Source organism: Arvicanthis niloticus, chromosome 27, assembly GCF_011762505.2.
Source record: "Arvicanthis niloticus isolate mArvNil1 chromosome 27, mArvNil1.pat.X, whole genome shotgun sequence".
NCBI lineage: Eukaryota > Metazoa > Chordata > Mammalia > Rodentia > Muridae > Arvicanthis > Arvicanthis niloticus.
In genome coordinates this window covers 17030366-17047245 of record NC_133435.1, presented here as the reverse complement: position 1 = coordinate 17047245, position 16880 = coordinate 17030366, and the positions used below count along the sequence as shown (strand labels likewise).

General features: G+C 44.4%; 1 protein-coding gene across 1 annotated transcript in view; it reads right to left on the bottom strand.

Moving 5' to 3' along the window:
- Aldh1a2 (aldehyde dehydrogenase 1 family member A2) overlaps positions 1 to 2532 on the bottom strand; it is a 78360-nt gene extending 75828 nt beyond the window's left edge. Inside the window, exon 1 of the mRNA XM_076926236.1 lies at positions 2214 to 2532. Within this exon, the coding sequence (XP_076782351.1) occupies positions 2214 to 2330 (117 nt within the window). The 5' untranslated portion in view covers positions 2331 to 2532. The remainder of the gene's footprint in view (positions 1 to 2213) is intronic.
- Positions 2533 to 16880: the final 14348 nt, after the last annotated feature.

The following is a 16880-nucleotide window of genomic DNA, read 5'->3' as shown; positions in this document are numbered from 1 at the left end:
GTTCATTGTTCTGTTCGAAATTGCTAATATATTTCTCCTCACTTTCGATCACGAATAAATTTTTAAAAGATCTTCCAACTCATTCTTTTGAAGAAAAAAGAGAAAAAAAAAACCCTTAGGCTACCAAAAGTCACTGTTCTTTCTGTTAAAATAAAATGAACTAGAACTGACTGTTCATGATTCCTGTCTTAAAAAGTGTAGAAGTCTCACTGAAGAGCTGAGTACAGAAGCTGAGAGTTCACAGATACCTGATTTTACAAGTTTTTGTGAAAGCTCCTCTGTAGACGAGTGTTACCCACCATTTATGAGGGTTGTTTGTCAAGACAAAAAATAAGGCGCCTCCTCCCCACAAATTAAAGAATCAAGTTACAATCCATTATTTCATTTCTGATTGTTTTTCTTGGTAATAAGTGGGAAAGTGGATACTGGATAAAAGTCTTCACGGAGCTAAAAAAGACTCCGACATTAAAGGCTCCAATTAGCTATAAATCAGTTGTCTTTCCTACTGGGGTAGAACAAGAGAGAGAGAAGAGAGGGGGTGGCTAGAGAAAAGGAGAATTGAAGGAGCTTCCAAATGAAATTCTGAAAAAAGATATCTACTGCAGACTTTCAGGGGCTGTTAGGATAATCTGATCAAAAGTAAGTGTAAAACAAACCCTCCGGAATCACGTGTGGATCTTGCCTCTTAAGATCTCTAAAGCGCATCTGAAGAGGTTAGGGACCCTCATAAAACAAAACTTTTATGTGCATGCTTCCCTGGCTTGTTCCTAAACCCGGAGATGTGCCACACACTGGCACTATTGTTATGCAAACAATGCCTAAAGGGCTATAACCATTAACGACCTCTCATTAAAATGGCTTTCAAAAATTTGTCACACCATCTAAAAGCTAACAGGTACATTAAACCCACATTCAAAAATACGGATCCTACTGATCCTTATTCTGAAACCCAATGCAACAAAAATTCAGAAACGATGTTTTTGCATTTCTTTTTCAACCAAAACAGTTGTCAGATGCGAACAACTTCTCTACTTTTCGCGTATCCTCTAATGCCCGCGATGGAATACTTACCAGCTGTATAGTGTGCGTGTGCCGCATTTAACTGGCAAAAGTTTGTGGTAGGAATGAAAATCGAGTAAGAGAATTCTAAAATGAACTCTCAAGAAGTGTGGCTTTAAAGGCTACACTCGCCTCTTTGCCATAACATTCAATCCCTTTGTGTATGTATTTCACAAATTCCCCTCATGGATATATATATATATATTTCGAGAACCGTGGTGGTGGAGGATCAATTTACATGAGGCAGCAGGCGTGTATTCCTTTTTAATGCAGTTTAACAACAATAATTCGTGCTTGACAAACTAAGATGTCAGAATTCGTTAGAAAAAAAATCATTAGGCTTATCAGTACAAAAGTGAGCTCGCTAATTTGTGCGAATTCAGTCGTTTTCTCTTTTTCTAAAATGTCCATTGCCTACAAAATCCCGAGGCAATCCTGGCATAGACCTATTGCCTCTTCTGGTCCCCACGAAGTCTGTGGGACTCAGGTCCTGACAACCCTTCAGCGACTCAGCTCTGAGGGAAGCTAACCCCGCGCGGCCGCGCAGCCCGGTACCCGAGGGGCTGCGGGGCGACACCGGACTGCAACACCACCCTGGTGGGAACCCCGCTCTGCTCTGAGAGCGAGGGACCAGGAGAACTGCACCCCAGTGTGCTCTGAGGAAACCCAGGGGGACACCCCCGCAAGCCGGAGCCCGGACTGCTCTGAGGAGAGCTGGGGGACCCCAGAGCCGAACTCCATTTGCTCTGATAAAACTTGGAGGAATCGCAGAACCGGACTGCGGTCTGCTCTGAGAGCTAAGGGACCCCAGAACTAAGCCTCCATCTGCCCTAGGGACATGTAGGGGACCCAAGGACCGGACCCCTAGCCGGCTCTAAGGACCCCAGAACCGGACCCAGGTCTGCTCTGGGAAACCCCACCTCCCCAGGCAGTGCCGAGGTCGTCACCACCGTCCGCCGCCGCTGGCGATCCCCGCGCCGCCTTAGGGTTTGGGACCGGTTCCCCCAAGACGCTCCCCAAAGCCGGGGCGCGACTTCAGAAGCCCGCATCGCGGTCTCCCCCGGAGGCGCGGGGGATGACAGGCGACCTCCGGGCCCCGGCCTCTGAAGAGATCCAGAGGAAGCTTCTAGAAAGCGTCCGCAGGACGGCTTTACCTTGGTGTACTTGATCTCGAGGTTGGGCGTGGGCGACGGCAGGAGCTGCAGCGAGGCCATGAGCGCGGCGGGGTCGGCCTTCACCTCGCCGGGCATGGCGATCTCGCTGGAAGTCATGGGCGGCCGCGGGTGGGTGTGCGCGGGGCGCTGCGCGGCCGGGGCGCGCTCGCTGTATATAGGCAGGTGTCAAGCGGGGGGCGCTTCTTATTGGACGTGCGGCCCACAGGCGCGGGGGGCCGGCCCATGAGGACATTTGCATACGGCCGCGCGCGGCGCCCGCACGGTCAAGTCCGCGGCCCACGCTCCCGCGGCCGCGCCCGGGGGCCCTCGACGGCCGGAGCGCAGCCGCGGCGGGACCGCGCTGGCCGATGGCGGCCCCGCGAGCCTTCGCGCTGGCCGGCCGGGAGGAGAGGCGCCCGAGCTCCGGCCCACGCCGAGCCCCGCGCCCTTCCACTCGCTCTTCTCCTCCCCCGAGGTCCCGCGCAGCCCGAGAGAGCCTTCGCCCGGCCTTCCACGTGGCGCGAAGGGCGCGTGGCCGCTGGGTGGGGTGGTAGATGCTCCCCGCACTCCCAAGGAGAACGTTCTGGAACCGCCGTCGCCGCGCTGGCCCCCGCCAGGCTTCTCAGCCCAACTGCTGCCCCCTGCCGGCCCCGCGGCCTAGCTGTCCCTGAGGCCGTGGGCTTCATCTGCGTTGGGTTGTCTGGATATTCCAGCTCTTGATGTTCCAGCCCTTTTCCTTGTCTCAACCACGCCCGGAAACACGGGATTTTCTGTTTGTTGCACTTCTGGGCATCCTGTCGGACCTCCGGGTTGAACTTCCATCCCCAACCCTTTTCGTCCCACAAGTAGCCTTATCGCTAAGATGGGCGCTGATCAGGGATCAGGAACCTAGACAGTGAACTCCACATAGCGTGGGAGAATCATTGAACTAACATCACGACCCCATATAGATAGCTCTCTATAGGGCTTTCAGCCTCCGTCCCCGTGAAAGCCTCCCGGCCTTATCCACACTGATTCTTCCTGTTTTTCTGTGGAAGACTGAACTCCCATGCAACTGCGTCACTCCTCATTTTCAGAACCTCCTGACTCAATCATTTCTTTGCATGTTGTTCACTACATAACACTTATTTTAGATGTGTTCATTAATCATCCCTAGTGATTGGTGCTTAGATTCTGTGCAGACAGCATGCTGTTGTCTTGAGTTTGTGAGACAAGTTCCAGGCTCCGAGAACTCAGAATATCTGCCTAAAGTGACCCGAGTGGACTGCGTCGTAGAGCATTAATACAGCTTAATTTGGGCAGTTGAGAGATTTCCATACACGGGGAACATTTATGGCCAAAGAGTGTGCCTTAATAACCGAATATACTCCTGAGAATTGCTTTTATTTAAGCTGTAGAAGACTGAGAAAGAGTAAGAAGATTGGTGGGGCCGTAGCTCTGTAGGTAGTGTTTGCCTAGAATGCTGGGTTCTGTTGCCAGCACCACATCGAACTAGTGATGCATGCCTGTAAATCCCAGCATCCCACTGGGGAGGTGGAGGCAAGAGGATTAGAAGTTCAAGTTCATCCAGCCTGCAGGAGAGTGGGGAGAGGAGGAGGGCAGGAGAGAGGAGAGAGGAGAGAGGGAGTGTGTTTGGGGTTTGGGGGGGGGTTGATATCAGGATTTGTTGAAGGAAGAGCAAAAGCCTCAGCTAATAAATAATTTTTGTTGCTGTTCTTTGTTTTGATTTATTGTAGTTGTTGTTTGGGGTGTTTTGGTTTTGGTTTGGTTTGTCCATTTGTTTCGTTTTGTTCAAAGGTATTTTCCCCATCTTCCAAGTAGGGCACAGTGCTGGGGGTCACTTTAAAACTAGCTGAAGAGCCTTGCTCCCTGTTAAGCTCACCACCTTTCCTATAGATCTGTAGGTCACTGACTATGAGAGGGATAGTTCTCGAAAGTGGAGCAAGGACAAGACCTTGGTGCTCCACCTACTCGGAGGCTGAGTATCTAGGGAAGCTGACCTTTGCCCTGCTTGTAGCTAGAGAAGTGAAACTTCACTGGTAGAGGTAGGAACACTGTGCGGAGGCTGCAAAGGCACCTGAACAGAGCTGTTCGAGAATGTTCCAGGGAGCATCAGATGCAAGTGGAGGAGCAGCAAACAGGGCTGGTAAGGCAGTTAACCCCAGATTGTGGAAACCTTAGTGCTTCTGGGGAACTTAGTGATGAAAGTACTGAAAAGCCATTAGACGTCTTTGAGGAAGAAAGAAAAAGAGGAAACGCGTTCGTCTGGATGGCTGAAAATGGTCTAGAAGGAGTGTCTAAAGGCATAAACGAAAGTTTGCACTTTTGACCCATCTCTTCCATCTCTTATTTGCCGCCTGCAATTTGAAAGACCAGTCAGTATGCATGGATCGTGGGATTTATCAACATTTGATGCAGATAAATTGAGTTCTGTCTTGGAAGGTAAGGGAGTGTGTCTTGGCTTAGCATCTCTGGACATCTCCTAGGTCGTGCTCGGTGACAGCTGGTTTGAATTGTTCCCCCGTGGCCCCTTTCCCTTAACACTTGTTATTAGATAATGAAGCACAGGACCTGAATCTTCTTTTTTCCATCTGCCTTCCTCTGTTCCTAAACAGGAGGATCTGGGACTAAAGCCTTCATATTGGCCAGTCTGAGCGGAAGCACTGTAGCCGTCCACTCCTGCCAGTGGACGGGACTTCCTTACCTTCTCTGAGTGGGGAGCACATTTTCTCTGTGACTGTTGTTACTTGTCCCATCTTTTATTATGCATCTTTGCATTCAAGCATTTGTACAAATGCTTTCCTTCATGTATTAAGTTGGGAAAACCCTCCACATCTTAAAACTCAAGATTTTACAGCCACCTTTTGACCAACAGCTTCACTTCAAGGTGGGAAAAAAATTTACCAAGGAACAGAATGTTGTAGCCATAATACGTCTTTAGTCTACATTTTGTAGGCCCCCAGGACTTATGTTCCTCGGTGTTAAAGACTCCATGTCTCTCCTCAATGTTTTCTTTCTTTTCTCCTTTGTCTTTATTATCTTGTTTTGTCATTGTCTTGTTTCCTCTATAGATTGTATAATTTTGGAAATGGTCTTCCTATTTCTAAGTTTTGGTCTTTGTCCCTGATTTGGTTACAACATATTTTTCCCACCCTTACAACGTTTCTCTCCCCCCCCGCCCCCAGTCTGTAATTATTTATTGTTTAGGATACATTTCATTTGAAACCCCTGCACCAGGTAACCTAAGCTACAGAATGCCGTTTCCTTGTGAAAACAATTTATTAGGCCCAGTGGAGCCAATATCCTGGAGCTGTCGAGGAGAAAAATAAATTCTTGCCTCATATTTCCTCACCTGAAACATGGAACGCAACGTTGTAATTTCCAGGTCTGGGTTTTATGTGAAGGTCGTCTTTAAGTGATACAGCCATAACAATTTGGGCTGCATATTAGACTTTTAAAAGTATGCAAGTATTTATTTAGAACTGTGCTTTCTAAATCAACAAAGGAACCTGAATGGGACATAAAGATTCCTCTCCAGGAAGGTACCTTTGTTTAAATGATAGCTGAACATTCAGCTGGGGTGTCGAGCCTCTGTGTTCTGGAAGAGTCTCCGCATCAGATGACCTGCTTAATGGCCTTCCAATTTCCATCACTAACCACACTGACAGCCTACCTTTTCTAACTGATATGCTGGCATTGTAATTTATCTTCAAAAAAATAAATCACATGTTATAGCCTTTCTATCATCCAGGTTAATCGAATCAGTTCCTTAAATGTCCTTAAGTCTAATGATTTGAAAGAGGCACATTGTTTGAAATATTAAAAAAAAAATCAGGGCCTTTGGGTTGTATGCAGAATGATCTCAGAGCTCATTTCAAATCTAAGTGTCTCCTAATGGTCTCATCCATCGCCAGTGGGATGTGCCTGGCCGCTTTATTTAAAAATGTTTCCTGAAAACTAACAGACAAGCTTAACACAGAGTGCATTTACAGTGAAATACATTTTATTCATTAACAAAAGCTTTTATAAAGAGTTTTACCTATTTTTACCCAGAAATGTTTAATGAAGTATTTTGGACCTATTATGAAAATTCTATAAAATGAATGCACTTACTTAACATCAATATTAACTTTTTATTGGCCATCTAAACACCCATTTAATTAGCTCTTCCTCCTAATGCCCAGAAGAGGCTCAGATTGGACCATTTATTAGCTATAAAAATTCTCTAGATATTAACTCCCTCGTTTCTTACTGTGGCCTCTGGTCACCGTGTTCCATGGGAAGGAGTATGTGTGGCTGCAGGACATGGGTCACTGGCTGGTTAGGACTCCAAAACTCTGCTTCAATACAGAGCACAGTACTTTGCTTTTGAAAAGGATCCTCCAGGGGGACTCCAGGAGATGATTTTAAAGTGGGAACTAGATTTGTGGTTTTTGTAATACCCACTTCTACTTCATATACACACTACAATGAGTGATCAAGGTATACAGCTGAGCGTTGTGTTTTTATCAGTAACCACTCTAAAAGGGAAGAAATGAAGCTCCCAGCCCGCAGTCTTTTCTGCCAGGCCTGAGGAAAAAGCATCAGCGCCCTCTGCAGCTGACGGTGTGTATGTTCAGGTGAATGAGTTTAACGTTTCTTTGTGTTTTATCTGATATTAAGACATCTCACTAAAATTTAGTTTGAATTAATTTTCAGGAAAACATCTTGGAGATTCAGAAACATTTTAGACAGAAGATGGTTTGGAAGGAAGACTATCATTAAAATATCATTAAAAATAAAATATGCCATAGAAAATATACTGGGAACCTGCTCACATAGACTTTAGAGATAGAGTTATGTGAGTCACAGATTAGGCGCAACTATTACTACTGTGTCAGGAGAGGAGATTTTTACACTTATATGATATTGGAGGAGGATAATTCAGATCCCCCCCACCCCCCATTTTATGTTCCTGAGTTTACCTTTTTCTTTTGACTTTTAAAATCCCTCACCTCAATGACACAGAATTCTTAGCTCTTGTTGCTTTCTGTAGAGCTCTTTTGTTCCAATGCACACACTTCCTCCCAAGTGCTGGCTTTTTGTAGACGTTGACCTTCAAGGATCTTTGGGGGAATAAGGTGTTCTCATGTGAACATCCGTACTGTTGGGGATAAAGACTCCTATTCAGAGCCACTAGAAAACAAAACTAAATGAACAATCCTTGTTGTCCTCCGTTGCATCCTGGGAGGGGCCACTGAAAAGAAAATGAGGGGTACTAGATGTCTTTGTAGCAATGGAGGAAAGTTAACTCCTTCTCAACTATAAATGTTATGTGGAAGACACATGACCAAAACAGGAGGCATTCAATGACAGGATATGAGCATCCATTTTGGACACCCAGAAGCAAATAACAAAGAGCCTTGCTTCAGGCATGCATATGTCCCCCTTCAGGGGAACTATGACTTCCTGGCTGCTGTTGATAAACCTGGAAATACTAGTTTATAAAGAACACACACACACACACACACACCCCTATGTGACATGTCCCTATCCATGAATTTGTAGTGTGTTTGAATGACAGTAATATGCAAAGCCACTCGATAGTCTCAGGGGAAATGCAGAATGGTTGTGAAAGACAATATCAGAAAAGACAAAAGTCCCTCAGTTATTTCTTTGGGGCCTTCCATGGGTCTCTTTTGTACTTTTGATTGCTATGGGAACAAATACAATTCCCAAAAGATAAACACAGAGTTTTCCAACATGAGGTCCAACAGGAAACTCCTGTTTTTGTTTTCCATGTGTATGTGTGCTCCTGTGTATACCCTTGAGAGCAGAGGACATCCTTGGGTGTGGATCCTCAAGAAGCCATCTACTCTAACGCTTTTTAAAAGAGAGACTCGACCATTATGAACCCGCCAATGCGGCTGGGCCGACGGGCCAGTGTGTGAGTCCCCTGCTCTCTTCACATGTCTGCCTGCATGTGGATACCAAGCACGCACTGCAACGCACTGCCATACCCAGCTTCTGGGGACTGAACTCAGAGCCACAGCACTGTGCCGACTGAACCTTCTCCTTAGCCCCATCTTGTGACATTTTTTTTTTTTTTTTAGTGCAAAGGTAACACAGATTTGATCCATTGCACTAATTATTTAAACTGAAATTCCCAAAAGTAGTGCTTGGAACTGACACCACTTAGAGCTTTCCAGAACCAAATGACGTGATCTTAAGTGTGTGACCCGGCAAGAAGAAAGAGAGGAAACGGAGAAGAAAACAGTTCATTTTCCCCACAGCAGAAAAGCAGCCATTACTTGTAACAGTGGCAGTTTTCTTATGTTTACATATTTGGCCATCTTATTTCTGCTTATCTAGGGGTGTGGGGACAGGCATTCATGAACAGTCCAATGATTTTTTAACCTTGATTCCAATTATTTAGGGAGTTAGAAAAGGGGAAAGGGGGTATGAATGTCTGACTTTACTCCAGAGACTTCAGTTACTCTCTGTCAGGTCAGTTTTGACTGTCAACTTGACACAGTCTAGTCACCTAAGACGGAAGCATCAGTTGAGGGATTACCCAAGTCAGACTGGCCTATAGGTATGTCTGTGGGGGAACATTTTGTTGATTGACGTCGGAGGGCCCAGTCCACTATAGGCAGCCCTGTTCCTGAGCAGAAGGTCATAGACTGTATAAAAAAGCTACCTCAGCCTGAACCTGAGAGTGAGCCCGTAGGCTGCACTCATTCTTTCATGGTTTCTGCTTGAGTTCCTGTCCGGACTCCCTTCAGTGATGTGGCTGTGAGCTTGCTCCAAGCATTTTGTTACAACAACAGAAAGGAAACTGGAAAATGGTTTCAAAATGGTTGCGGGGTATTGACTGATACTCAGATGGGGCCTGGGTGTTGTATCGCCAAAGTCCTACTTCACAGCCTCTGGGTCAGAAGCTTGGGTTCCAATGCCGGCTCATTTCCTACTGCTCTTGCTTTGCTGTTTTAAATTTAGTATCTGAAAAACAGATCGAGCCTCAAATGGACTGACCTTTCCACTAATGTATTTCACCTAAATTAACAGAGATGATTAACTAATTTATGTTGGAATTGTGCACTTTCCAGTTCACATTTATCAACTCTTAAGTGCTTGACTTGGTGTTATAGTTTAAATTTTTTATTATTACCCTTTAAATCTGAAGAAATGTCTTCCATCTAATTAGTCAAACTTACATATTTAATTAATAGATTCATTATAGGCTAATGACTATGGAGGCAGCACTGGGGCAGCATCTGCTTGCCACATGAAACTCAAAGTTTCCAGCTACAAAAAAGGAAGCAATCTATTATGTAATTTAAACACATGAACTTTCCATTTGAGAGTCTCTGCTCAGAGATAGCTCCCTTTTTGGAAGAATATCGGAATCAAGACTGAAAGAGAAACATCTGAAAACACATTTTTTTTTTTTTTACCTCAAAAATGTACAGGTCTGCATCATCGTTATAAACAATAACATTTTTCTAATGCAAAATTTTAAAATACTACATGCTTAGGAAGATATATAAAAGGGCACAATTAGTATCACAAATTAAACATTGTAAATACTTTATGTTATGTGTGTGTGTATCCCCTGGTGTATATATAAGTACACCTCCTGCTAAAGGAGCCTGTGATGGTCAGAGGAGGGTATCAAGTCTTCTGGAACTGGAGTCTCAGGCTGCTGTGAGTTACCATGTTTGGTGCTGGGAACTAAACCCTGGTACTCTGGAAGAGAAGAAAGTGCTCTTAGCCCCAAACCCGTCTCTCCAGCCCCCAAATTAAATATCTTTAACTGTGGTATGTACCAGGCTTATTCCAAACTCATATGATTTTTGCAGCTTGAAACAGGTGCAGTGGCTTTCTTTAGGAAACCAGATGCTCCTAAATTCAGTTGTATTTGGGGTACAGATAATTCAGAGAACATAAACAAACTTGCACACATGTTCAGTTGTCAGACTTCTGGCTGCTTATTTCTCTGACTCTGAAGAGGTCATCACTTGCTGTAGCTAAGAAAAAAAGTCACCAATTTCAAGGAACGTGTGTGAGGTCTGGAATTGACTTGAAAAACTGACAGTGCCAAGATTGCCAGGTGGGAAAAGCCAATGACAAAAATCTGTGGTACCATGACCTCCACGTCAAACCAAGACTGATGTTGTATTAGTTAGGATTTAATTGCTGTGAAGAGACAACATGGCCATACAACTCTTATAAAGAAAAACATTTAATTGGGGCTGGCTTACAATCCAGGGGTTTAGTCCATTATCACCATGAGGGAAAACATGGCAGCATGCAGGCAGACATGGTACTAGAGAAGAAGCTGAGGGTTCTACATCTTGATCCACAGGTAGCATAGGGGGACTGTGTGTCACACTAGGTATAGCTTGAGCATAGAAGACCTCAAGGCTCACTCCCACAGTGACATACTTCCTCCAAGGTCATGCCTATTCCAACAAGGCTACAACTCCTAACAGTGCTGCTCTCCATGGCCAAACATTCAAACATAGGAGTCTATGGGGGGTGCCATTCCTCGTCACACCACGACAGATGTCTGTAATGAATCTGTGGGAATGTTTCAGGGACTGAGGAGATAATTTGGTAAAAGACAGGGTGTGGTGGCCTGCAACTATAATGTGCTGGGAAGGCAGAGATGACAATCCCTGGAGCTTCCTAAATAGCCAGACTAGCCCACTAGGTAAGCTCTAGGTTCATGTTAACCTCTAGCCTTCACACACATGTACACACATACAAACAAATACACACATCTATGCACAGAAATATTTCAGAACAGCTGCATCGAACTGTACTGAGGGACAAAATTCAATTTATAGTCCTTACATTTACGAAGATACTTGTATTATTAAAACACCACGTTTCTTTTTGAAATCCATTTTTATTTTTAAAATTAAAATATAATTACGTAATTCCCCTTCCCTTTCCTCCTATTACCCCTTCCATGTGACTCCCTATCTCCCCCTAAATCATGGCCTCTTCCCTCTGCTGTTGTTAAATATATGTATAAACACATATAACTACAACTTGCTGAGTCCATTCAGAGTTGCTTTTACATATATGACTTCAAGGCTGACCACTTGGCATTGGATCACCAATGAGGAGGTTCATCCCCAGGGACAACTAGTTCTCCCTCTTTCAGCTGTCCTTAGTAGAAATCTCTAGGAGACATGATCAATCAATATCAGAGCAGACTTCCTGGCCCCTGACACTTACACCCCCTCTTCCAAAATATTCCCTGAGCCGTAGGTCTAGGAGTTGTCTTGTAGATGTATCTTTTGGGTCTGGGCACCTACAATCAGTTGTTCTCTGCATTTTGGCCAGCTTTGGCTTCCTTTAATGGTCTATGTCTTCTGCAAAGAGGCAATTCCCTGATGAAGGCTAAGAGCTACATTTACCTATCAACACCACATTTCTTAAGTGCGAAGTTGCAGTAGATATCCTTGCTATGGTATTACGTATGTGTTTACAAAATATCTAAAAGTGAATTAGTGCAACGTACATGTGTTCATAACGAAAGGTCTCCCATGTGCTTAGCACTATTGGCTAAACCCAGTAGTGGGTGGGTGAAATGGTTAAGTGGACAAAAGAGCTTGCTGCACAAGCAGATTGTCCTCTGACTCCCATCAGCGTTCAGTGGCACACACATATAACCCCCCCACACACACATGCATGCACACACACACAATAAAGAATAAAAAAATTAAAAGGAACAGTGATTTCTAAAAGTGCAGTTTTCTAACTATAAAAGGAAAGTAACTCTTTATCTATGTGGCCATGTGGCATCTATTCTCAAAACTGTGGAATAAGCAAATGTGTACCCTTGGGCCACAAAAGTTGTGCTATGGGCTGGATGCAGGGCGGTTAATCCCATCACTGGAAAGGCAGAGACAAAAAGATCTCTGAATTTGGGGTCTGGTCTACACAGCAAGTTCTAGGCCAGACATGGATACCCAGTGAGACCCTGTCTCAAAACAAAATGCTGTGGTATAAGTGAGATTTGATTATTAGCTCTCCACAGTCCTTGAAGAACAAGCGAGCACAGCCCTGTTAGAAACGGAGGAACAAAAGGAGCCATAGCCTTGTGTTAGAAGTGCTGTGTCCAGGCCTTGGGGAGCACTAAGGTGACATTGTGCTCTGAATGGTGTGTGGTGCTATGCACAGCCCAAAGAGAAAAGTACTGTCTGCCTGAGAATTAGAAAGATGGCATTGGAACTGGACCTAAGTGATAAGTGAGTGGATTTTGGGCAGGCAAAGTAGATAAGGCTAATGGGTGATAAAAAGACTAGGGAAACTTTTATAAAGGTTTCATCGAAATAAGATAAACCCATAGAGGAAAGCCTTCTCATTTGTCTGTCTGAACAAGAAGCGAATGGTAGCAGAAGGGGAGGCTAGAACAACTCTGCTCTTTCACACACCCAGGAATTTGCTTACACAATCCTATTATGTGAGGTAGCCAGAGGACACACAACCCCAGGAAAATGTTCTGTGTGTCATTGCCAGTCAGTCTTATAGGTAGTTAGGCAAATGCAGAAAAAAGGCATGGAACCAAAGGGTCTTTGAGCCAGGTGGTGGTGGTGCACGCCTTTGATCCCAGCACTTGGGAGGCAGAGGCAGGTGGATTTCTGAGTTCGAGGCCAGCCTGGTCTACAGAGTGAGTTCCAGGACAGCCAGGGCTACACAGAGAAACCCTGTCTCGAAAAACAAAAACAAAATAAACAAAAACCAAAGGGTCTTTGAGGGAGAAATTCCTGGGGCCATAGGAAGAACAAAGGGGGTGGGGAGGGAGGAGGAGGCAGAGTGATGAAAAGAAATGGTCTGTGAAAGACTCTCACCTCCTTCTTTTCTCTCAACAACATAATGTGGGGTTCTAGGTCAAAACAAGGAAGATGTTTAAGATGGCATGATTAGCAACAGCCAAAGGGCAAAAATCACTCACATGACTGTTGACTGATAAATGGATAAGCCAATGTGTTCTGTGCATGCAATGGAGTGTCGCTCAGCCATGACTGCAAGCCGCAATACAGATGAGCTTCAAAGTCATCCTAAAACAGCAGTTCTCAACCTGTGGGTTGAGGGTTGAATGACCTTTCACATGGGTAATATATGGGATATCCTTCATAGCAGATAGTTACATTACAATTCGTAACAATAACAAAATTACGGTTTTAAGGTAGCAACGAAATAAATAGTTTTATGGTTGGGGATCGTCACCACATGAAGAACTGTTTTAAAGGGTCTCAGCATTAGAAAGGTTGAAAACCAGTTTCAGGATCTAAAAGAAAGAAAACAGTCAGCACGCTTCCATTTATCTGAAATGTCCCAATTAGCCAAGCGTATAAAGTCAGAAAAGAAATTAGGCTAAAAGGAGGAAATGTGACAGCTGAGGGACAGCAGCTAGGGAAAATGGGTTTTATTTGGACATTAATGATGTGTTTTACAACCAGCCAAGGTGATGAGCACACATCTCTGAACACACCAAAGGGCTCTGAACTGTGCATGCTCCCTGGATGAACCATATGATGTGTGATTTGATTACAAATGGGTATCTATAAAAATAGGATGAACTTATTACAAGAAGACTGAGGGTGGATACCAAGAAGTAACTATAGGATTTGATGTTTTAAAGGTTTCTGGTAACCTTTAAAAGGGGACTTTCTAAAGTGTGGAGAGAGCCAAGTGAGTGGGTAAGGAGGAAGTAGAGTAGGGTTGTCTTTGAAGAAGTTTGGCTCTGAAGAGTCAGGTCAAGGGACATGGTTTCTCCAACTACCCCTCCCATACTCTCATTTACAGCTCTTACTTCTGAAGGAAGGTATTCCTTTGAGCTACCATTCGACTCTCTGAGCTCACCTTCAACCCTGATCTGTACCATATATCTTGTTCGTTTCTAAATTACAACAGGAGAAGACATGCAACACACAATATGGATATTCTGAGGGAAAAAAAACCAACCAGCCTATTCTATAAAACTCTTAAAGGATGGGTGCATTGTGTTTAAAAAGAGGTCCTGGGTTCAGGTTGTACAGAAGAAAGCGGATATGAGGGAGTATCAGCCTGACCACTTACTCTCAGATAGTTGAGGAGAAATATTCTTTGACCAGTCCTTGTAATTTCTCTGTAACTTTGGGATTGTTTTTAAAATTGTTGATGTGAAAGAAAAATGAAATGCCCTTACAATGGTAATCCTTCTTCTCAGTAACCTGTGAAATGCAGGCAGAAGTCTCACCTGAGGGAACATAACCTGAGCCCGAGTCTCAGAGAATAACCACTTGTGAATGAACAGCTGTAACCCACAACTTAGGAACATAAACCATCACGAGAAAGAGCCAGAAGGAGAAAATCCCACCATAGAATCATAGACTTCGGATACTACACATACCAGAGAATACAGGATGCAAGTTTAAGATCTTTTTTTTAAAGAAATGATTTATTTATTTTATTTATTTTTTTATTTCATGTGAATTAGTGTTTTGCCTACATGTGTGTCTCTGTGGGAGTGCCAGATCCCCTGGAAGTGGAGTTATAGACAGATGTGAGCTGCCATGTTGGTTCTGGCAATTGAACCTGGGTCTTCTGGAAGAGCAGCCAGTGCTCTTAACAACTAACTCATTTCTCTACCACCCAATTTAAGATATTTTTAAAAGTGTATACACACACAGAGAGAGAGAGAGAGAGAGAGAGGGAGAGAGAGAGAGAGAGAGAGACAGAGAGAGACAGAGACAGAGAGGCAAGAGAGATAGAGATAGAGATAGAGAGAGAGAGAGAGAATGTAAAAAAAATCAAAAAGCCTTCTTTGTAAGGATTTCCAGTTGAGATCAAAACTGAGAAGAACCCATGTCCAGATTATAATTAACAAACAAAAGACAAATGTTTGGCAAATTCGAATTAGAGGTTAAAAAAGCATTTTACACATAAAAAAAGGGAATATCTAAGTGGTCAATGAATAAACATATAAAATAAAAACAAGCTTCATTTGGAGTCAGGGAAATGCCAACTAAGTGCTTAGAGACTTGTGTTGCGGTAATATTTTAAAATCAGCCGAACCCGATCTGGCTTGTTCTTAAGTCATCTGCCATCTTTCCGACTAGCCTAGGCCTGGGAATATGCTGCTGCCGCTCCGCTCAGGCAGCCAGAGACATCGCCCTGCCACCCACGAGACTCCACAAGGCTGGGCTGAGCCTAGACCATCCCACCATCCATGCAGTACCCGGTAGAAATGAGACTCTAATGTTTAAAGATTATCCAAATGCTTTATATATTTGATAATGCTCAATAACAAGATGCCCACACAATCAGAGGTGTAATCCAGTACCCAGCCTATATATATCAACTACTTTTGACTGCTAGGGACAGACACACGTCTGAGGCCATGTTCCCCTCTCTCTGGTTCTCTCTCCCTCTCTCGCTCCTCCTTGTCCTCCTTCTCTTCTTCTCCTTACTCCTCCTCTTCCTCTCCTTACTCCTCCTTTTTCTCTCCTTACTCCTCCCACCTTAGCTCCTTCCAACTTGCGGGGAAACTATGCCACTACACTACTGTGTACTCAAAGAATGATTAAAACGAGAAAAGATGATTCTGCAAAGTGCTGGTAACCACAGAGACCAATGGAAACCCTAAAACACTATTATTGGGAGTGTGGATTAGCATGACTCTTTGGATAATCGTTTATCCTAACCTAAGTAGAGTTTACTAAGTATACATGGCATCGCCGAACATTTTGTATGTAGGTACACACACCAGAGCATGCATGTGTGCACCCAAATCTATCATGCATAGGGGAGTGGCGGAGCCACAACTTATGTGCCGTTCTTCTCAGCAAGAGGTAGAGCTGCCTCTTCACTGAGCATTTGCCTTAACTGATGATTCAAAAAAAAAAAAAAGCACAGAAATGAAGCCATGCAAGTGAGGGGACCAAACAACTTGGTTCTAAAATTTCTGCAACATCACATGAGAGGGAGGACTATTGATAAAAGCTGCCGATGGTTGGAGAGGAGCCAGTAAGGTGGCTTAGTGGGTAAAAGAACTTACTGTTAAGACTGATGACCAAGTTTGATCCCTAGGACCCACATGATAAAGTACTGGTTCCTGCAAGTTATCCCCTGACCTTCACACCTGCACTGTGGCACTCACACCATCCCCAAAACACAAACAAACAATCAAGTAAATAAATAGTTCAAATAATAATGATGATAAAGAGTTCAAGGGGGCTGGAGAGATGGCTCAGTGGTTAAGAGCACTGACTGCTTTTCCAGAGGTCCTGAGTTCAATTCCCAGCAACCACATGGCTGCTCACAGTCATCTGTAATGGGATCTGATGCCCTCTTCTGGTGTGTCTGAAGACAGCGACAATAACAGTGATGGTGTTCATATACATTTTAAAAAAAGAGCTGTGCTGAGTTCAAGAGACACTAGACACACACACACACCATCTGCACAGGCAGGAGAGCTGGCCCTGCAACTTGTCCTCCTTGTGGTGGCATGGGCAAGGGAGTGATGCCCTCTCCTCCTTCACCCTTTGTCACCTGCAGCAGGTGGTAGAGGTATCCCCAGGGTCATGAGAGTAGAAGAGGTGTTCCTTGTCCCTCATTAGCTGCAGCACTTGGGAGAGTAGGCCCTGCACCTCTCTGGTCACTACAGTGGAGCAGAAGGTAGGTACC